We start from the raw sequence: 22,536 nt of genomic DNA, 5'->3' as shown, positions 1-22,536 counted from the left end.
TGCCATTTGCCTCACCTTGTTTGCCAATAGCTCATCCTGTACTTTCTTCATGTTGGCAATTTCCTCACTTAGCGTATTCTTAAGGGGAATAAAATGAGAGAAACAGAAGAATTTAATCAGAATAAACACATAGTAAATTTTCTTACATGAAACTCAACATACCTTTCTCTCTATGGGTGCAATATATTTCCTTTACTCATCAAGAGAAAACCAACTTGTGTTAGATCAGGCTATGAAATGAAGGATAATTTCAGATTTTTTTCTACCAAAATTGGAGCTTTTGCTTTATGACCATTTCTGCCTCTTCTTCTGTCACAAATACCCATCCAATAATCAAATCCCACCTAAGATTAGAATTCTCAACTGACAATCAATGGTCTCTAACTGCCTCAATTGCTGGTTCTCAAAACATTAGACTTCTGGGGCTGTTTTATTTTAGAACTTGAATGGTCAGTTTCTTTAGCAGCCAGAATAATGGCTATCATCTTTAGGACTAAACAAAACAATCCATAATGGCCGCTGAGATTTTGTTTTATTTTTAACAACAGTTACTATGCGTTTACCCATAATACCTAAGATCCAAAACATCCAGTACATTTTATTTTAGAAAAATAAAGATTGTGATTACTAATTTGTGTTTCAAGGTATGATATTCCTGATCTCTAGCAATTCCTTCAGTTGGATTCTCATTCAGCTGATTCACAGATACAGGATAGCAAATCTAATTCAAGCCCCAGCAACATGTACCTTCTCCTCCAGTGCCCCCATTCTTTCTTTCAGATGCAACTGGAGACGTTCATTGGATTCAGACAGTAGCTTATCTACTGTTTCTGAGAGGCGCTTGTTATGTTCATCATTCATTTTCTCCCTTTGGCGTGCCTATTTTTCCAAGAGAGAGAGAGCAAAAGTAAAACGATTGTCTGGAAGTCATTCCTCCATTCTACTATCTTACCCTCTTGTCCATTATTCTAGTTTCATAACACTTAGAATCCCCTTTTTTCCACATACATTTCAGTTAGTGTATTTTTAATGCTCCCCATGCACATGAATAGAAGATTGGAAGCTGTCTTGCACCAAGAAAGTCCATTTGTCAATCTAGCATATTATTGTCAATATTGACTTGGCATAGAAGTCGAATCAAATAATAAATGAATAAACAGTTCTCCAGGATTTGTAGAAATCTCCATTCTTTTCAATCAGACATGAGATTAAATGGGAATATTTTTCATGCAAGACATGTACATGTGCACAGAACCATAGCTCATCAGCAATAGTCTGGCGCTTCTTGTACCCATCTAATTTTATCTGTTTTTTTTATTCATGCCCTCACCCGCTGGAGCTCCTGATTCTTTTCTTCCAGTTGGGCTTCAAGTTGACGCAAACGCTCTTCAAAATTGCCGTGCCTCTCCTCTGCCTAGATAAGGAAGTGAATGAGAGAATTAAGTCATATTTTGTTTTAGAACTCAAAATCCTCCCACCTCCCCAATTTTCACTTCTCCTCCAACACCAGCAATCAGTCTTCCATTGGTTGACCTTACAACCTACACCTCATGATAGCATATTAAATTTCTTCCCTATTTTGCACACAGTACCTTGTTAAGGGCAGCTACTCGCTGTGCCAACTGGGCCTCTATCTCAGGTAAAGTCTCAGCCTTCTGAAGTGTCTGCTGAAGTTTCTGCTTGGCATCTTCCAGCCAGTCTTGTAGCTGCCTATTTTTTTCTTCGCTCTATACAGATAAATAAATACTTTTAAGGGGTTGTCAAGAAACAAACCCTGCATGGTGAATCGTCATACCTGAGTATTACCCACTAGCAGTATGCATGGAGAACCAGGGAGGAAAATGGGTAATTACCAATTGCAGGATATGCACATTAAGGTCAACCAGACATTAACAAGGAGATACTGGAGCCAATAATAGTAATAAATAGAATGACAAAAAAGTAAAAGTAGGCACTCACTTGTCTATAGAGAGATTCCTTACTGGCCAACTCATTTTCTAGTTTGTCATTGACATCATGAAGGGATGTTGCCTCCCGCTGAGCACTTAAGTAACGTTTTTCTAAAGTGGTAATTCGTTCCTCCATGTCTTCTCGTTGAGCTAATGCCTGTTTCCCATGCCACATGAGAGAAGGAAAGGATAAGAGTCTTGGTGACACAATGGTTAAAATGCAGCATTGCAGGCTAATTCTGCTGACTGCCAATTGCCAGGAGCTCGGCAGTTCAATTCTCATCAGCTCAAGGTTGACTCAGTCTTCTATTCTTCCAAGGTCAGTGAAATGAGGATTATATGGAGTATTTTTTTTATTGCAGACCTATCTACCTAGTGCCCTCTTGATAGGTTTAGATTGCAATTCCCAAAGATTTTACTCTTTCATCATATTAACTGGGAAGATGCACTTTCAGGATACCCAAAAGAGGTCAGATGAAACACTTGATCTAGATAAGAGGTAACCTGCCATAAAGTACAATGGAATACCAATTATTTTTTACCTCCTTGAGATCTCTTTGTAGCTTGGCATTAATTTCTTCAGACTTAATAACATCTCGTTGGGCTGTGGCTAACTCTTCTTCCAGCTCTGCCATCTGCCGACAGAGCATGGTAAGTCTTTCTTTCAACTGGGATAGTTCTCCTCTCTGGCGCTCCAAAACCTCTTCTAGCTCAGATTCCCGACCCCCACGTCCCAAATCAAGTGCCCCAGATCCATTGGCCTAAAGAATAAAGAAAGTAAAAAGAGATTCATGCATTATGAGTTAATCCTGATTGATGTAAACATTCAATTTCCTTCCTCCCCCAATCTTCACGTTCAGTGCATAAGTGAGGTCTATAAATTACGTATAATGATCATGCTCTGTATGCAAAAATATAATAATGATCCTAGCTTAAATCAGTGACATTTCTGGGGAGGCAGAGGTAATTTTTAAAAAAAATCTCATTTATATGATTAGATTAGAGTCTTCGGAGAGAGGCAGCATACAAATCTAATAAATTATTATTATTATTATTATTATTATTATTATTATTATTATTATTATTATATTTGTATTGGCAGAACCAACACTTCCACCTTATCTACACACAGTCTGACTCACATGTTAAACTAACATTTTATAATCTCCTTTTGACTTTCCCACATGAAGCACACTAACATAAAGCTAGGGGTAATTTCCAGTCTTTTTGCAATTCCAGAAACCCTAATGTTTAGTGAAACATTAGTGAAACATGTTGTTAGGAGGAAGCAAGGCTGCCTAAAGAACAAGAAGGAACTTAAATAGAAAAATGTCCAGAGCAATTAGGCATATTCAAAAGACAAAATATCTCACAATTGCCATATAAGAGGTTTTCATAACCCAATAAAAATTTAAAATGTCTCCATAGAAGAGCACAATGAATATGTGTGTTTGATCTAACCAACTTTTTAAAGTATTGCTCTATACTTTAAAAAAATAATAGAGTTGGCAAAGGCCTTTGGCAGTCTTCTAATCTGACCTTTGCTCAGGCAGGAAGTCCTAAACCATTTCAGTAGAAAGTCCTATAATGCCATTTCACTATTTTTTCAACTATCCTTCTCTGCTTTCCCTCAAATTTTCCTTCCAGATCTGCTTACACATAGTTGGCCATCTCCTTCTTTGCTGGAATCATCTAAGCCAGATCGGCGTCGGGCAAGCTGCTCTCGAAGAGAAAGAGACTGCAGATTGGAAAGAGGCAATTAAATTTTAAAAAGTGAGATATGTAGAATTGCATAAAATTAATTTTAATGAATAAGAAATAGATACAGGACAGCCCTTTCAGCAGCAGCGAAGATTCTTTTAGTATGGAGAATATATTGCCAACATTACATACTTATTACTACGGTACTTGTATGTTCCAGCAAAAAATGCTGTGTCCACACTGTTTCATTACCATGAATTTTCATCTAGATTCTCTGACAACATTCATCCATAGGACTAGAGATGGGGTCCTACCAATAAACCCTGATGCAGTAGTCCGGTGGTGGCCCGCCAATTGCGCAATTTGTGCACGATAGCTCCACTATCTTTCCCAGTCCATGTGCAGCGCAATTTTTTTTTACTAATTTGCACATGCACAGAAACAAAAACTGTGAGAGGGTGCATGCACATGACTGATTTTCAGCAATTTTTTTGCGTGCACATGCAAACACACAAAATGTTGCGATGTCGTCGGAATCTTCGGAGAAGGGTGACATACAAATCTAATTAATAAATAAATAAAGATGTGTGGGCAGCGCACCGGTATGGACAGCAGGAATCCATCACTGCAAAGGACCATGTCAAGATTTTATGTAACCATGATCTGTTCAAAGTTAATATGGTCAGTTCCCAGATTGTAATAAACTAGTGCCTTCTGGCACCCATGATATAACTATCAGGCGTTGTAATAGTACCATAACCCAATGCCCTATGAAATCATCCTGAAATTTAGAGTATAATTATTTTAAAATAACTCCCAGAGAGGGTCTACAAGAATATCAATTTCAATATGTAGTGGAAATCAAAAGCCCCTAAGAGTTCAAGCAGGATCAGTGAAAGTGCATTCCTTCTGTCTTTTTTCTATAAGGGATTATCTCCCTATCTATCTCAAAACTGAAGAACTGAACTGAAAAAGGCCAAGACAATTGGTGTCCTCCAAAAATATCTGCAGCTGCACAAATTCCAACCTCTCAAGCATCTTGCTCAAAAAGGCTATTTGTGACTGAACAGTTGTTACCTAAAATATGAATATCTAAAGAAAGTGGATTCTTCTGGAATGGACAGATGACTGCCTCCAACAGCCAGATATTGCAAATGCAAGGTCTTTTACGGTCAGTGGCAACATTCACACAAAAATGCATTCACTCACCACTTCAGTTCTTCCAAATAAGCCAAGATAATCAATGATCAAGAGCTCATTTAGAAAACTAAACAGTGATATGTCTTGTTATTGTTCCTAAATCTCAAATTCCATGTGAATGTTATATTTTCAAGAAAAGAACATACAACAGAAAGCATTACAAAATGTGACCTTATTCACCAGATGATGATGTGGCCATGACAAAGGATAATTATAACATACAGTATAAAACATTATTCTTGAGAAGGGGTCACACAACCACTTCCTTTAACCATTGCGGAAAGGACCCCTCACTCAAGGATGCATTAACTAATGCCTGGAGCCAGCCTCATGTTACCTACCCACCCCGTCGTCTGCTGGCCGAAAACAGCCAGGAGAGACATGGGTCCAACTGACAAGTGGAGGAACTCATCGCTCCTACATTTTCCATTTCCTCCGGAATCACAGATTCAAATTTATCCCACACAATGGGATTAAGACCTAACTCTATCATCACAGTCAAAATTGCCCGATCAGAGTCCAGGTCCATCCGAAACCGAACGACTTTATCCGACAGAAACTGCACAAATTACTCAGCTCTATCCTGCAATGCTCCTCCATTCTCTCTACATTAAAGAGGGAATGAGTCACCCTAAAAAGGGCGTCTGGACATGAATCTGCAGATGCAATAAATGCAGAAAAATGTGAGCATTTTGCCATCCCTATCACCACTAAATAAGTCCTAATAAAGGCTCCAAGAAGTGTTTGATCAGATTTGGAGGTACTGGTCCTCCAGTGTCCCTCTAGATGTCTCTTCTGGCACTTCATCTCCTGGAGCTCCTTCGTAAACCAGAGAGCTCTCCTGGATCTACCACTGCGGAGAGGTTGCAAAGGCATAATCCAGTCCAGTGTCCCAGATGCCGCCTTATTCCAGGCAGCCACTAGAGACTCAGCAGCTTGTGGACAAGGGAGTCAGGTATCTCCCCAACCTCCTTCTGGAAGCCTTTAGGATCCATTAGGCATCTGGGGCAGAACCACTTAATCAGCTACAATGGCTGTGACGGCTCTGATTGGCTGTGATGACCTCCTGCAACCCTCTGCCAGTGAAAATGGAGCTTGGGAGTACAGCTTACAGCCCTTGCGAGTTCTGTTTTCGGTTGCGATGGCCTCCTACAAACCTCTGCAAGTGAGGTTTTGCTGGCAGAGGACCACAGGCTGGTCCTTTACTGTTTCCAGGATAGCCCCGTGGGCCAGATGAAAGCACTGTGTGGGGTGGATCCAGAACTTAAGTAACACCACTGGTTTAGTGCAAGAAACGAACTGTCCTCTAAAGTCTATAGCAGTGATGGCAAACCTATGGCACGGGTGCCACAGGTAGCACACAGAGCCATATCTGCTGGCACACAAGCCATTGCCCTAGCTCAGCTCCAATGTGCATGTGTGCAGGCCAGCTGATTTTTGGCTCACAGAGGGTCTGGGAGGGAATTTTTGGCTTCCAGAGGGCCTTCAGGGTGATGGGGGAGGGAATTTTTGGAGCCTGGGGAGGGCCTGGGGAGGGCCAAACACAAGCCTACTGGAGCCTGGGGAGGGCCAAACACAAGCCTACTGAGCCCACCAAAAGTCGGGAAACAGGTCATTTCCAACCTCCAAGGGACCACCAGGGCATGGGGGAAGCTGTTTTCGCCCTCCCCAGGCATTGAATTATGGGTGTGGGCACTCGTGCATATGCGATAGCGCCTGCCCTCACTCTTTCAGCACCCGAGGAAAAAAACGTTCGCCAAGTTCAAAGAGTGAACACCTGGGCCTGAGTATTAAATTTGGACCCCTGGAAAAACAATGCAAATATTAAATAACTTGTTTTCAATTAATAAACCTTGGGCAATAGCCCAACTTACATTTATGTCCTATCTTGACTTCCACTATATTCACAATAAAATCTCCAAAGACACAATTCTCTTGTGAAATCACTGATTTCTCACATGCAATCACTGATATGCAAAGACTCCCCAGATTACATTTGTATGATAAAGTATTTCTGAAGTACTCTTTAGATGCCCATAATATCCCTGAAGATAAGAAACAAGATCTCTTTCTTACCTCTTGATTAGATATTTCCAGCTCCTCCTCTAATACTGCAACACGTTCTAATGCTACTCGCAACCGTTCTCGAACCTGCAATGAATCAGAAATAGTTACAATTAGTGAAGTAATAAAGGAATAGCTGGACTTCCAGGTGAGAAAATGGTGAACTAGATATCTCTGAAGCACCAGAGATGCCACTGTGGTGATGACTTATGGACAACCTCTCCGAACAAGGAAAGTACAAGAAATTATCCTCCTGAGCCATATAGCTGCTTTCACAAAATAAAAGACAGCATTCATCCTGCAGGTTTGTGCCCTGAGAGACAAAGAAAGCCACTAAACTCTGGTGAAGCCTTTTTAAGGGTTTATCTAACCTCACTTTGGATTTATAATGATTTCATAGTTAAAAGAGCTCTTCCCCCCAAAAAAGTTTGAAAAGCTATATGGTGAATATGACATAACCTAACTATACTTCATCCCAAAAAAGAATTAATGAACAGTTTGAACAGTTTAGAGTATAACAAATAAAATAAAATAAAATAAAATAAATAAAAATATAAATTAAGGAAGTTTTAGCAATACCACTAGCACTTAGATTTACAGTGGTTTATAGCCCTCTACAGGAATTTACAGAGTCCCCCAACAATCTGGGTCCTCATTTTACCAATTTTAACATGACTGTCAAATAAATCTGGCTTCCCAAATGACTTTGTCAGAAGTTCGCAAAAGGTTATTACATGACTCCAGGACACTAAAACTTTCATAAATATGAGTTAGTTATCAAATGTCCAAATTTGGATCATATGACTATGGTAATGCTGCAACTTATAAGTGTGAAACATTTTCATTTTCATTTCTTTTTCAGTGATATTGTAACTCTGAATGGTCACTAAATGAATGATTGTAAGTCAAGAACTACCTGTATTAGGACTTTTGCTATTTCTTTTCAGATACTGAGTACCCAAAAAACATTTTTGTGAGAACATGAGTTGTTTAATCTATTAGGAAAGAGATCACTGGTGGAAAGTTGAAAGTAGGATCAAAGAAACATGAGGTTTCATGAGTACAGAAATGGGCACTAGTGGTGACTAAAATTCCAAGCAGAAAAAATAAAAAGTAAAATTTACAAAATGATAAAGGTAAGACATTTGAGACATTTCAAGTGATCTTTGACGAGCGGCAAAAATACCTAAACTGACAGCACTATTTTCTGCATTTGTAAATGCAATTTTTGAAGAAGTTTCTAAAGAAAAGATGGGAAGGAGAAGTAGATGGAAGAATTTATAGATAGATAGAATGAAGAGGCGAAAAAAATTATTCTGATGTAGAAATATTGGAAAATTTTGAAAAAGGAATACAAAACAGATGATCACATTGGAATTAAAAATTATAAATTGAAAAAGGACTTTTCAAGGACTTATTGCTGGATTTAAAAAAAGATTTCTAAAGCATTGAAGAGGAAGAAAAGCTTGAATGGAAATTTAATCCCACAATAGCAACTTGATGAATTAAAGATTAAGATTGTTAGAACAGACTATAAAGTTGACTTGATCAAAGTTAAAATGAAAATTATTTCTATAAAACTCTGGAAACTCTGTATGGATTTTTATCAACATTTAGATAAAAACTATAATGATTTTTAGATGTGTGAATGGGTAAGGTATGATTTGGAAAGAAGGGAATTATGTATGTAACCTCGTAGGAGGTGGAGAAATATTAACTTGCTTGTACTTGTTGCAAGGAAGACTGGGAATCACTTCTTTCCATATTTTTTTCTATCTCTTTTCTTTCCTCTACTATTTTTCTTATTTTTTTTCACATTTTGAATTTACATTTCTTTCTGATTTCAGTTGAAATTATCCTTCAATACTGTAAAAAATTTTAATAAACATTTTTTTAAAAAAAAGAAATAATAGTTATGCCTTTCTGCCCTATGCTTCATTCATTGTCTCTGCCTCGTGCCTCTGCTTGAATCTTCAGCCAATTCAGTTTTGCATCTTGAGAACAATTCAAAATAATTAATCCCCTATGTGCTGCTTCACATAGTGAAGACTTCTAACATGAATTTTAGCCAGAAACACTCTCACTAATAATGAAGGAAATGTTCAGGACAGTACATGTAAAGCTCTCGTGTCTTTAAAAGCCAAGCATTCCCAGTTCTCCCAGTCAATAATTTTTTCACCTTTTCATCCAGAGCTTTGTGATGTTCAAAGAGTGACTTGAGAGCCTTCAGCACCTCCACCTCACTGGAGACTCCAGCTGGGGACTGAGCTTGACGTTTCACTACAGTCATGCGAAGGGAACGCTCGTGTCGTGATACTAGGCATTCTAGATGTTCCAACAGGAGCTAAGGAGAAGCAGACAGGAATAAGATGAAAGACTGAGGAAGATACAATTCTATCACAGTGGATTCAGACTCAGAGTCAGAGGAGGGAACCCACAACAAGCAGTCAGCTCCAGAGCCAGCTCCCAAAGTGCTGATAGAAAGGAGCAGGCAGCTCCATTTCGACAAAAACAATCAGATTGCTGTTTGGGAAGGCAAAGGAGGTAGGCCAATCAGCCAACAAACTGCCATTGCATCTGATGATGAGGGTACAGAATTACTGTCCCTACCCAAAAAAGACCTTGGCAGGCTGCAAATAGAGAAAAGCAAAAGTGTGCTGCAAGATTGTTCACACAGAAAGAGTCTCAACTTTAACCGGATTGCTTCTACTACTGTAAAAGCCCAAGTTTTCCACTGACAACTATTACCCATTAACTCCCACTCTGTGCGCCTTGACTCACGAACTTCCCAATCCTGGCATTGAACCTGGCCAGCTGACAAATCGGCTACAAGCTCTGACCTCAGATTCCACTTGACTATTCTCCTGCCTGCCACATTCATTTACATCTCTTGAAAGCTTTTGATTTGGAACTCTTGCTAAACTTGGAGAAGAACTTGTCTCTATAGTACAAGCACATGTTTGCAAGTCTCATTTAATAAAGAACAAAATTATCCCTTCATATAATTGTATCCTGGGATAGGACAGTCATTGCCATCATCTTCAGACTTGCAGGACTCTGCACAAATGTTAATTTATTTTTCAATCTTCCCTCTTTTCAAATATCCATTTCCATAAGTAGATAATGATGGCGTTTTCAAACAGCAAGGACAGAAAGGCAGTTTTGCTTTCAGATTCTGATGGGGAGGAAGTAGCTTTTGGAAGGAGAAGGAGTAATTTCTACTCTGATAGGAGACTAAGAATGGGGAGCAAACAAGAAGACAATTTCTTAATGAAAATTAAAGTAACAGACAAATTTAATGAACAATTAATAAGTAAAATAAATAATAAACATTACTAATTGCAAAATCTCCTTTTACATGTACACATAGCTGCATGAAAATTAATTTAGCATTTTACCAGTGCATTTGCACAATTATATATAATGAAATAACATAATGAGAAGGGAAATTTGACCGTGTACAAGGCTTTAGTCCAGTTATTTAGAGTGATGTTCAGGATCATATACTATCAATAACGTAGAACACCAAAGTAATCTAACAAAATACATGGAATATGTAAACCATCCATTTTGAGGAAAAGTGTTTTATATCAATAAATATATTAGTTATAAGCCAGGGTGGGTTCTAACTTATTTTGCTGATGGTTCACTTCCTCCTATCCTGCGCAACTATGCGCGTGTATACTTAATGCCAAAAAATATGAAAAAAATAAATATATTGTTTTAAAAAGCTGAAAACAAGATTGTGACCACATTCATAGTGCTGGAAACTTGGCTCCTGCACATGCTCAGAAGAAAAATAAATAAAACTAAAATGATAACAAAAAATAACTTTAAAAAGAAGCCAAAACCAAGATGGCAACTGCAAGCACAGTACTGGAAATGCAGCTTCTGGAAATGCCTAGAAGAAAAAATAAATTCAAAAAAATATTTTACATTTTTTTTAAAAAAAAAAAGATGGCAGCGCTCAAGGACCAGCACTGACCGAATCAGTTCTGCGATGTCATTGGGATGTCACCAGCGGGTCACTAGTACTACCAGTTCAGGCAAACCGGTCTGAAGTGGGAGGAACTCACTTGTAGTTATATGAAAGTAGTAGGCTGAATTTGGGCAAAGCCAGGGATGGGCTACTGCCTAGATGGGGGGGGGGGGGGACACAGTGAGGAAGCAAAAATGGAGCTCCACCCCAGAGCACCCAATTTGAATTGCAAGATGTTGAAAGCAAATGCAGGGTGTCTTGCATAAGCCACGCCCACAGTGTGGTAGCCCTTCCCTGGAAAAGCTATCATTTAATATCATTGGCTAACTAACTGCACTCAACGTGCAGTGCTCAATGGAACTACATCTACATGGAGGGATGTATGCAGTGGAATAGCCCAAGGCTCTGTTTTAGGCCCAGTACTTTTCAACATCTTCATCAATTACTTGGATGAGGGGATAGATGGGAAACTTATTAAATTTGCAGATGATATCAAACTGGTAGAAATAGCCAACACTCCAGAAGATAGGCGCAAAATACAGAAGGATCTTGACAAAACGTGAACAATGGGCACTATCTAACAAAATGAAATTCAATGGTGAAAAAAGTAAGTTTCTACATTTAGGCAAAAAACCCAAAATGCACAGGTACAGAATATGTGGTACATTGCTCATCAGTACTAACTGTGAGCGGGATCTTGGAGTTCTAGTGGAGTTCTAATTTAAATATGAGCCAGCAGTGTGCAGCAGCTGCCAAAAAAGCCAACACAGTTCTAGGTGCATTAACAGAGGGATAGAATCAAGATCACGTGAAGTGTTAATAACACTTTATAAGGCCTTGGTAAGGCCACACTTGGAATACTGCGTTCAGTTTTGGTTGCCACAATGCAAAAAGGATATTGAGATTCTAGAAAAAATGCAGAGAAGAGCAACAAACATGATTAGGGGATTGGAGGCTAAAACATACGAAGAACAGTTGCAGGAACTGGGCATGGCTAGTTTAATGAAAAGAAGGACCAGGGGAGACATGATAGCAATCTTCCATTATCTCAGGGGTTGCCACAAAGAAGGAGTCAACCTATTCTCCAAAGCACCTGAGGGCAATGGGTGGAAACTAAACAAGGAGAGAAGTAACTTAGAACTAAGGAGAAATTTCCTGACAGTCAGAACAGTTGATCAGTGGAACAGCTTGCCTCTAGAAGTTTTGAATGCTCCAACACTGGAAGTTTTTAAGCAGATGTTGGATAACCATCTGTCTGAAGTAGTGTAGGGTTTCCTGCCTAAGCAGGGGGTTGGACTAGAAGACCTCCAAGGTCCCTTCCAACTCTGTTGTTGTTGCTGTTGTTGTTATTTTTATTAATATTATTAATATTACCAATTAATATACTAGAATCTGGAAAATTCCAGAGTACAAAATAAAATTGGAAAAACATCATTTTGCATTCCTTGTGGATCTTACCCTTGTGTTGTTCCGTTCTGCCTTTAGTTCTGAGATTTCCTCCTCACGCTCTGACAGTTGTTCCCTACATAAATTCAACTCCTTAGTAAGTGCTGCAAATTCCTAGTAGAAAAAACAAATCGTTGTGGTAAAGAGAAGCATGGAAAGGGAGACAGAGACTCTCATGTCATGCATTGATTGTACATGTTATAGTATATTGATCTCCTTGAATAAATCCCTGGAACATAGAGAAAATATCCCATTTTTTATTTTTCTGGCCTATTCTATAATACAATTTTCTGGCAGCTTTGGAACTCTTGAATGTCTTTCTCTGGAAGTGCACACAGCTCTGGAACTCAGCTTAAGCAACTTGGCCTTGATTATAAATTTAGAGTTTAACCAGAACATACAAATAGGGCCAGTAAGTAAGTCAAAGATTTGAAGTGGGTACAAAGAATAAAAAAGCAAAATGTCCCATAATGCAGAATTATATAACAATGAAGAAAGGTTTAAACAAAGATACATAGGAATCTAATGATCACATTCACAGGTAGTATTCAATTTACAACCAGAACTGTGACTTTTTTTTTTTTGCTTGCCATAGTTGTTCTATGAATCACTGCAGTTATTGAATCATGTGGTTTATAAAATGAATCTGGCTTCTTCCATTTACTTTGCTTGTCAGAAGTCATCTGAAGTCATAAACTGTGATCATGTGACGCTTGGATCCAGATTGTTTGCCAAGCGTCTGAATTTTGATCACCTGATTACAAGGGTGCTTCAACAATTGTCAGTAAGAGGATCAGTTGTAAGTTACTTTTTTCAGTGATGTTGTAGTCACTAAACAAATTATTGTAATTGAAAGATTACCTATATAGCAGTCCAAGGAAATGGGTTGTATATCTAACATTAGATGTTTGAATGGAATGAATAAAGGTGTTTGTTTTGTTTTGAAATTCTGGGATCTATACAAAATTATGTTTAACAATATCCTGCATACCAACAGTTGAGTTTTCTAATTGAATTTTCATTTGGGTCAGTACTTCCTTCAGCCACTAGATAGAAACAGACAGGCATATAGACCAAGTTTGCTAATTTAAAGGAAAGGTTCATGCTTTGATTAGGGAAAGTAGCCTACTCTTTCTAAAGCAGTGAGGTCAACTTTTAAAGATCCACCCCAGTCTAATATAGTACATAGAAAAAGTGGGATCAATAATGTCCTAAAAACTATTGGCAGGATTCACACACTCAAGTAAACAATAATTGTTTTTAAACAATATTTTGTTTATTGTGTAAACCACCATTCACTGTCTCATGCATGGTGTTATAACAAAACTATATTTTGCCAGATAAAGTAACTGAGTTCAAAGATATGTCCAACCATTTTTCATGGGTTAAGCATAATGTGTGAATCCATCTATTAAAGCAACACAGGCAAAAAAAAATGAGAGAAAAGTCAGATTGGAGTATCAACATGTATGTTTTTTTCATTAAGTACTACTGTAAAAAACCAAAATTTTGCCTTCTTTATTTTCATATAAGGTTAAACTACTATGCTTATAGCATAATGACTGATACCTGTATTATACATATTTTTCCAAGCAATGGCCAAAATCTAAGTAGTGTTTAGTTCTAGAAAGATAGATTCAAGACAACAATGGTGAGAGAAAAGATTAAGTAGAGTTACCCTTAAGTCATTGCTTAGTCTCTTTAAAAGTCAGATCTAATCATGGTTTTCTGCTTGATCTGTTCTGGGCTATTATGTAATGAAGGTACAGTAAAATAGAACACTGTCTTTAGTTTCTTTTCTTTCTCAACTAGAAATAATGGCTGTAGTTCAGTGTACTTAGAGGGCACTGGGTTGAAAAAGTTAGTTATTTCAAATTAATGTATTATTATAGTGCTTTAGAAGTTCCAGCAGAATCATCAAACCAAAATGTTAGTCTATTTCCCAAAGAAAAGCATGCTGGCATTGTAGTTAGGTTGCTAAATGTAACAGAATCATTTTTACACGTTGCTGAAGAAAATTATTGGTACTAATACAGAAAACAATATCCCCAGAATGTTTCTATTAACATTTTTGGCAATTACTTGTTTGCAGTGCTAAAATACGATTGTTTATAATGGTGTGCTTTAAAACAGAATTTGTTCCACTTCATGAAGAGTCCAATGTCTCTCCTGCCCCTTATGCCTTTGGATACATTTGACAAATGTCATTTACAGAGTATGTACTCTGTACATATTTAGCACATTACATTACTGATGTATTCATTTGCACATCCTTTCTTCATAGAGATCACTTGTTCTTTTACAAAACATGCTTGCAACTGTTTCATTCATATATTGACCATTTAAAGTTACAGCTGCTTTGAAAAAGGTGACTTAAAACCAGCCTTCATACTTACAATCACCAGCATTCCTACAGTCACAGGATGAAAATTTGGATGTTTGGCAATCAGCATGAATTTATAACGTTGCATCCCAGACTCATGTGATCATCATTTGCTGATTTTCTCAGCCAGCTTTCAAAAAGCAGAGTCAGGTGTGGAATTTGGATTAGCCTAATGGCCACATGATTCACTTAGCAACTATAATGATTCACTTAACAGTTGTGAAAAGAAAGGCTATAACATCAGGTGCAACTCATTTAGCATCCACCTTGCTTAGCAACAGAAATTCTGATCAATTTTGATCACAATTCAAAAACTGCCATGTAGATATCCTCAGGGGCTTGCACTAATGTGCAGTGTTGTTCTTCAGAAACTTCTCTTTTAAGAAGAAATTCCCCAGAGTTAGTAAAAAAATATCAAGATGGCAGGTGCAATTGTGTGAATGAAGCTCCACTCTGTTGATCATGGAGCTACTATCTTGACTTTTTTTAATCCTTCCTTGCAGATATCCCTATTAGACTGTCACATATTTAATACACTGCTGTTAATATGATGAAGTAATTCAACAATACTGACACACTATAAGAGCTAAACCTACTGAGTCTAAATCACTGGTTGTTCTTTCTTTTGTTCAGCTGTGAATTCATATTAATCTGTTTGATTTGAAGATAGCCAGAGTTTGCTTATTATGTAATTCAAATGTCACTCTGATTTAAACTTATGAATGGAATAAAGAAAGCACGTTCAAACAATATGTTTGTAATTTGTTCCATACTGATTTATATACAATTCATATATCCAACAATTCTAGTTTAGTATCCCTTCTTATCATGGCCTGCCTGTTTACTCCTCACATATTAATTGATTCTGCATTTGTCTGTGACATTTAATGTTTATTATGGCTGAATTTCACTCACGTTATTACCAATCCATTTCTCCACTGCAAAGAGATTATTTTGCATTATTTTTTTATTTCCTTTCCCTATTTAGTTTGACATGCTTGATTTAGCATCACACAGAACCTTTCATGTGGAAGGATGCAAAGAGAGTGGTAAGAAACAAAGTGCAGTTAACCTGCTATTATTAATATTAAATTATTTCTTTTGTATAAATGATGGGCATTATCAGGTTTATTGTTTTTATTATTTTAGTGCCTATATCTATATCAAGATATGTGCATTCTATATATTAGAACTACTTTAAGCCAATTTAATACTGTTTAAATGCAATACAACATGAATTTAAATAAAATGCATGAAATTTTCTCCATATTTTTTTTATTTTAACCTTACTGGACATCTGAAATCCTTTAACCACTTTGATACCTTCTGAAAATATATTGATTCAAAAGCTGATTAAATATTAAAACTATTTTATTTTTACTATATAAAAATGAAACATTGCATTTTGTAGTGAAGGCAACAGCCTAAGACAGTTACAATGAAATGCTTTGCTTTATTTTTTTTTATGTGTAAAAAACTGCTATCCAAACAAGTCAAATCCAGCAAATGTGAGGAACATACTATAGTGTGCTTTAAATTATGCTTTTGATAATTATTCCAATGTTTTAAAACTCAGAAATAAGAATCTTAAATCCTACAGCCAGATTTTCTTCTTTACATTATTTTTCCTTAGCAAAAGCTTCTAAAGTCTCTTCCATATCCAGAATGTTTGGATTTAATTTGGAGCAAGGCATGTGGTGGTGATGGGAAATTGAGGAGGGGGTGGGGGTGCTCAGCCTGACATCCTCAAAATTCCAGTCAAGCCACTCATTTCCATCTTAGATGTTGGGGACCACATGTAAAATGGCAGCTTTGTAGATTTTCAGAAGCTTTATGGCTAATAGTCAAATATAGTTTAGTTTAGTTTAGTTTAGTTTAGTTTAGTTTAGTTTAGTTTAGTTTAGTTTAATCAGATTTGTATGCCGCCCCTCTCCGCAGACTCGGGGCGGCTCACAGCAATAACAATACAATGTAAAACAAATCTAATATTTAAGTTAATTTAAAAAACACCATAAATTAAAACCAATCATACATACTAGCGTACCATGCATAAATTTTATAAGCCTAGGGGGAGGGAACATGTCAATTCCCCCATGCCTGACGACAGAGGTGGGTTTTAAGGAGCTTACGAAAGGCTAGGAGGGTGGGGGCAACTCTGATATCTGGGGGGAGTTGGTTCCAAAGGGTCGGGGCCACCACAGAGAATGCTCTTCCCCTGGGTCCCGCCAAACGATATTGTTTAGTTGACGGGGCCCGGAGAAGGCCAACTCTGTGGGACCTAACTGGTCGCTGGGATTTGTGCGGCAGAAGGCGGTCCCGGAGATATTCTGGTCCAGTGCCATGAAGGGCTTTATAGGTCATAACCAACACTTTGAATTGTGACCGGAAACTGATTGACAACCAATGCAGACTGCGGAGTGTTGGTGTGACATGGGCATATATCACTATATTATGTGGTAATAGTAGGCAGTCAGGTATCATCCATATATTTTATATGCTAATTCTCACAATTCTTTTGACTGATTGAGGACAGCTAAAATACAGGCAGCCTGTTATTATGCTACAGTTGCAAAAATAAAAAATAAAATACGTATATATTCTAAACTAATAATGATTTCCTAACTTCCAATATTTTTTTCTTCTCAATTGCACAAGAAACAAAAAAGGAACATAAAATAGCAAAATATTGTTCCTTACACAAAATACACATGGCAATGTGTACTCACTTTTACAAGATCTTAACAAAGTCATGCTTTTTAAAACTATGTAAATGATTTAATATTTATTAAAAATGGCAGCAGTCCTACAGCAGGTAATAGTGACTTGACAATTACAAAATGCTGTGTTGTGACGATAAATATCTCCTTGCCTCTTATAATATATTTTTGAAAAGAAATATGAATAGTCACATTAAAATTGGGTAGCCTTAAATTAGCACTTGCATCATATATACAAATATTAAATCTGCAGGATATTTAGAGAATCATTGTTTGAATAATAATTTGTGCCCAAATGATGAATTTACATTTTCTAAACTCCTAGACTTGAGAACAAAATGTAGGAGCAAAAGTATGTCAGAACTACCAGTGGCATAGTCTTAGCTGTGTATCCCGATTATTACATTTCTTTGCATGCAGATCCCTCCTCAAATGTAGAACTAAAGGGGAATCAGGCAACATTCAAGTTTAATAAATTAAATTATCCAGAATATTTGTGTTTCCACTTTTCAAATCCTATCAGACCAATTCCATTTCATCTGCATACACTTTTATTTCTCAGTATTATGTAAATAAAAGTTATTATCAAAGCCGACCCATTATTGTCGACCTCGTGAGGTAAACCAGATAGGAATTATATTCAAGATAATTCTATTTTATTGTAAAGCAAGAATAAAAGCATATCTCTATCCTGCCATCTCCTTTATAGCCTCTTGATCTTGATCCAGTTTCACACATATCATCAACATTTACAGGTAGTGCTCGACTTACAATTGGGACCAGAATTTCGTTACTAAGCAATGTGATTGTAAATTACCTAGTCACATGACAGTAATGCTTATCTATGGCAAATTAGGCATTTCCTGTTGCCAACCGTAATCCCAAGGCCCACAGGACATTAAGCAGCAAGAGGCAAGAATGAGAGGTGAGGGAAGTGAAGAAAATGAGAGGTGAGGGAAGCCTGGGCTGGCCCATACAGGGTGCTATGGTTTAATGGAAGCCCAGGAAAGCTAGATAAAGTATATGCGGAGGCTCAGGGGTTTCTTGGTATGCTTTGGTTTTGGGGTTACAAGCTTTTTGTAACTCTAATGTCACATTGCACTACAAAGCTTCTTTGTACTATGAGGAAAGGCTAGAGTTGCAGCACACCAGGAAGGCCTTTTGCACCACATGAAGCCCAGTTCAATCCTGGCCCAGCAGTGTGGCAGAAAAATCACTGAGCCTTAGGAAGCGAGCCCAGCCCAGTCCCAACCATCGTGGGCCTTATTTCCATTCAGTGTGAGGCCACTGCTGACCTGTATTCTGCTATTCCAGCTCATTTTTGTGATTTTCTTTTTGCTGCTGAGGCAAGCTCGCCATAGTCCTTCATGAGGTAGCTGGCTGTCACGTGAAACCACCTTTCCCTGATCTTACAAGGAAACTGCCATGTGTGATCTTGGGAAAACAGCTAGTGTGGTCAGGAGCAGGCCTGGTATCTTTGGTCAGCAGCAAAAGCAAGAAGCTGAAGGTCAGGTAGCACAGGCAGATGAGGAGAACTAAAGGCCTCTGTGGTTATAACTGCAGGCAGGTTGTCAAATAACTTCAGTTATTTACTAGCTGTAAGTTCTTCCATTCAGTGCCATTGTAACTTCAGTCACTGAATAAGTGGTTGTTAACTTGAGGATTAACCATATTCAAGATCTATCATTCTCCATCTCCATTTGGTAGATATGTCCAGAAGATATAAATCCACCATGAATTATAGTAATCATAGATATTCCTATTTCACTATAAGCCAATTAAAAATACCCATTATATAATGCAGGGGGCCATAAGTGGGGAACTACTTTCTGTCAGAAATGTGCCAGTTTCTTTGCTGTTGGTTTCAAGCAGACTTACCAGATATTCAGCAGAAGGAGAACATATTCTATTTTTTTTGTCCTTAGATCCACTGTCCCACAGCCACAGCATTAAAATCAATTGTCAAGCTTTTTGAATTTCTTTGGGGGTGGTTTTCTTCTGAAAAGGATGCTGTTTCTAAGTAGTCATTCAATTTTTTAATACTACGGCTCTGTAAATTGTCTGTTTCCATCGTACATCGATAGACTGACTGCCTAGATTTACATTATTTATTTCCTAATTCCAGAAATTGGCTTCAATCCAACCCTTTCAAATCTATGATCACTATAGTCTGTAGATCACGTGCCTTGCCATACATTTCTATGATGAAGTTTGGAAAGTGCATCATTGTCAATTCTATATTAATACAGAATCAGTAACATAGAAAGATCTTGAAAATAAATAAAGATTTGTTGGAAAATTGTGACTAAAAAACTAGTCTTTTTGATGCTGGAAAAAGTAATATGCTATAAGTACATTTTTCCACAGTGTTTCATGGTAATTTTTGTTTCTAAAGAAAAATTATTAATACTGTATCTCATCTTACTCCCACCTTTAACCTCTTGTCCCATTGTCTTGTTTTTTTTCCTTTGCAAGTATCTGGCACCCTAGTTTCAAAGTATAATATCATAGTACTGTACTCTTATTTTGTGAAGCATTTTCTGAATTTTATTGCTTTGAAACTGTTTGCTGTTACAGTTCCTTTGTTTCCTTCTAAAATCATTTCATGTATTAGAGCTCTGTCTAATTGCTAGGAACTGCACTGTAGATCCTTAATAGGAAAAGAAGATCAAAAGAAAAGAAGATATGAAAAAGAAGTTATCAATACATGCATTACTTTAAAAGGAAAAGGCTGTTATATAGTTTACTTGCTCAACCCAACATATGCCCACATGTGGCATCAGGCCAATGGGATATTTTCAAAAATTAAATATTCTTAAATTTGCTTTAGCAAAAATACAGTATGAATATACAGTATATTAAGCCCAAGGAGATTTGCACTTTTGTAGCTTTGAACTCCTCTGGTAGAACAAAGAAATCACTGTAATTCAAAACATTTATTTAATCTTTCTTACCACTTATGATTGGAGCCCCCAAATAAACAAAAAGAATCCCACTTCTCAAACCACAGTATTCTTTTCAATCTCTTTCACTCTGAACTCCAGGAAATTGTCATTAGCTACTTTTACAATGAGCTGTAGTTTAGTAGTGGTAGTGGTTAAGGTATTAGATTAGAAACTGGGAGACTATGAATGCTATTCCTGTCTTGGGCACAAAATCTGCTAGGAGACTTTGAGCCAGTCACTCTCAGCCTGGGTAGAAGGCAATGGCAACCCACTTCTGAAAAACTTTCCCAAGAAAACTACTGGGATTTATTCAGTCAGTTTCTGAGAACAAGTCACAACTTAAAAAAAAGGAAAATAAAATCCTTATAGTGGCTTTTCAAATCTAAATTATACAAATCATTCAGATCTGCTGATCTTCGTGTGTCAGGGAAGAGAATAGTGACACATTGCTTTCCTCTTTTCCTGTTCAACAAGATCATTCTCTGTCCTTCACAGAAATCAAGAGAGGCACTGGAAGAGAATGTTCATTACCCCACTTCCTCTAACCATATCTAAGTAATATATTTTCATTGGGGTTTTTTTCATTGAAATCAATGACAAAATAACCTGTAAGTATTGGAAATTCCAATGTGCAGAAATAATTCTTGGAATTTACATTTCAACTGATTCATTTCTCTGCCTCAAATGAAAAGTTCTGGCCTCCAATTTCATCTTTGATTTATCTGATTTTTCCAAATAATGAACCATATTTTAGAGGGAGTTCCCTCTGAGTAATTGTCTTGAGCAATTTTATCTCCCTCCTAAGACTTCTGAGCCAATGCAGTAAACTGCCATAATTGCCTTCTCTTAGGAATGTGAAAAATATAGGGTTCTTTTTCTCCTCTCTCCTCCATCACCAAGCAAGCTTGTTACTCATCTTGGAAGGCCATTATGATCCACTATCTAATGCGAAAGACAGGAAGGGCAAACATAATTGTCATTGTTTTTCTGATTATACTAATGGCTCATTATTATTATTATTATTATTGTTGTTGTTGCTTTGTTGTTGTTATTCAGAAATTTCTATCAGTCCTCTTGGAGCCCTATCCAGTAAAAAGCAGGATAAAATATTTAAAATTAATAACTGAATGAATTATTTAATGCAAGCACCCAATTACATCTTGCCAAAGCTATAAAAGAACCTCAGAAACTGTGAACATTCAGCCCACCCACTGGATGCCAGTTTTTCCAGCCAGCAAAGATTTTGATACTCCTACTCAATTCCCCCAAGATAGCCTTGTAACCGTCCAGCTTATATTCTCACATCCCCATTCCTGACCTGTGGGAGGGCAATGTTGAGTTGACGCTGAAGTGACTCCTTCTCATGACCCAATTCACGCAGGCGGAGTTGGGAGGTTGCCAAACTTTCCTGGGTGTCACGCAAAGTCTCCAGTAGCCTTTCTCGTTCATTCAACATGTTGACCATGAGTTGTTCAAAATTGGCATCGTCGGCCCCATAGGCTGAACCACGGCGGTTGTCCTCATTAATGGTTGGCATCACTTCGCACATCATCATGCCAAGTAAAGTGGGGAGGGATGCCCTGGGGGCTCCTCTAGTAGGAACAGAAGAGTACCCCTAGATTCTGAAAATATAAAAAAATATAAAATATCACCTGGGAAAATGAGAATCTGTAGAAAAAGAGACAAACCAGATTGTTCATTTCAAATAGCCACTAATGGAATAATAGTTTAAGATAAGAATATTTATTTTGCACAATGAGAATCCCAAGTTTAATTGCATGCTATTTGATTAAAAGCATTGACTGAATAGAAATTAATGGAAGAAGCCATTCCTTAAAACCATGGGCTATTATCGCTATTTGGGACAATTACATTGACTAAGCTGAACTACAAGAACTGTAAGTGGACTTCTCCAAGTAGTATAATCTACAATTTCCAGCATTCCTCACTGTTGGTCAAGCTAATGAGAACCGCAGGAAGTTAAAACTGAACAAAATCAAACAAGCCATATGATTTCCTCCCTGGTTTACACCAAGAACTTCTCAGCACCTCTTGAACGGAAGATTCAATTATTTTCCCAAATAATTCACTGTTAACATGAGAATTGTCTTGGATTTGCTGACAATATGATAGTAAAGGCAGCTGGGCCTTT

At 37.5% G+C, this 22,536-nt stretch overlaps 1 protein-coding gene across 17 annotated transcripts in view; it reads right to left on the bottom strand.

The window, feature by feature from the left end:
* The window catches only part of PPFIA3 (PTPRF interacting protein alpha 3), a 50,409-nt gene extending 28,407 nt beyond the window's left edge, over positions 1–22,002 (bottom strand). For 13 of the 17 annotated variants that reach the window (XM_070729690.1, XM_070729673.1, XM_070729676.1 and 10 more), the window contains exons 1-11: positions 21,703–22,002; positions 12,352–12,453; positions 9,094–9,258; positions 6,927–7,001; positions 3,607–3,687; positions 2,492–2,710; positions 1,960–2,106; positions 1,593–1,727; positions 1,331–1,414; positions 748–879; positions 16–78 (exon numbers count right to left, since the gene is read on the bottom strand). In XM_070729690.1, the coding sequence (XP_070585791.1) occupies positions 16–78; positions 748–879; positions 1,331–1,414; positions 1,593–1,727; positions 1,960–2,106; positions 2,492–2,710; positions 3,607–3,687; positions 6,927–7,001; positions 9,094–9,258; positions 12,352–12,453; positions 21,703–21,939 (1,440 nt within the window). In that variant the 5' untranslated portion in view covers positions 21,940–22,002. Of the gene's footprint in view, positions 1–15; positions 79–747; positions 880–1,330; positions 1,415–1,592; positions 1,728–1,959; positions 2,107–2,491; positions 2,711–3,606; positions 3,688–6,926; positions 7,002–9,093; positions 9,259–12,351; positions 12,454–14,735; positions 14,796–21,702 lie in introns of those variants that run through there. The other 4 variants (XM_070729687.1, XM_070729688.1, XM_070729689.1 and 1 more) reach the window with 2 other exon arrangements.
* Between the last annotated feature and the right edge of the window lie 534 nt (positions 22,003–22,536).

Source organism: Erythrolamprus reginae, chromosome Z, assembly GCF_031021105.1.
Source record: "Erythrolamprus reginae isolate rEryReg1 chromosome Z, rEryReg1.hap1, whole genome shotgun sequence".
NCBI classification, from domain to species: Eukaryota; Metazoa; Chordata; class Lepidosauria; order Squamata; family Dipsadidae; genus Erythrolamprus; species Erythrolamprus reginae.
Note: the sequence above shows the minus strand (reverse complement) of the source record. Positions and strands in the feature narration are given on the sequence as shown.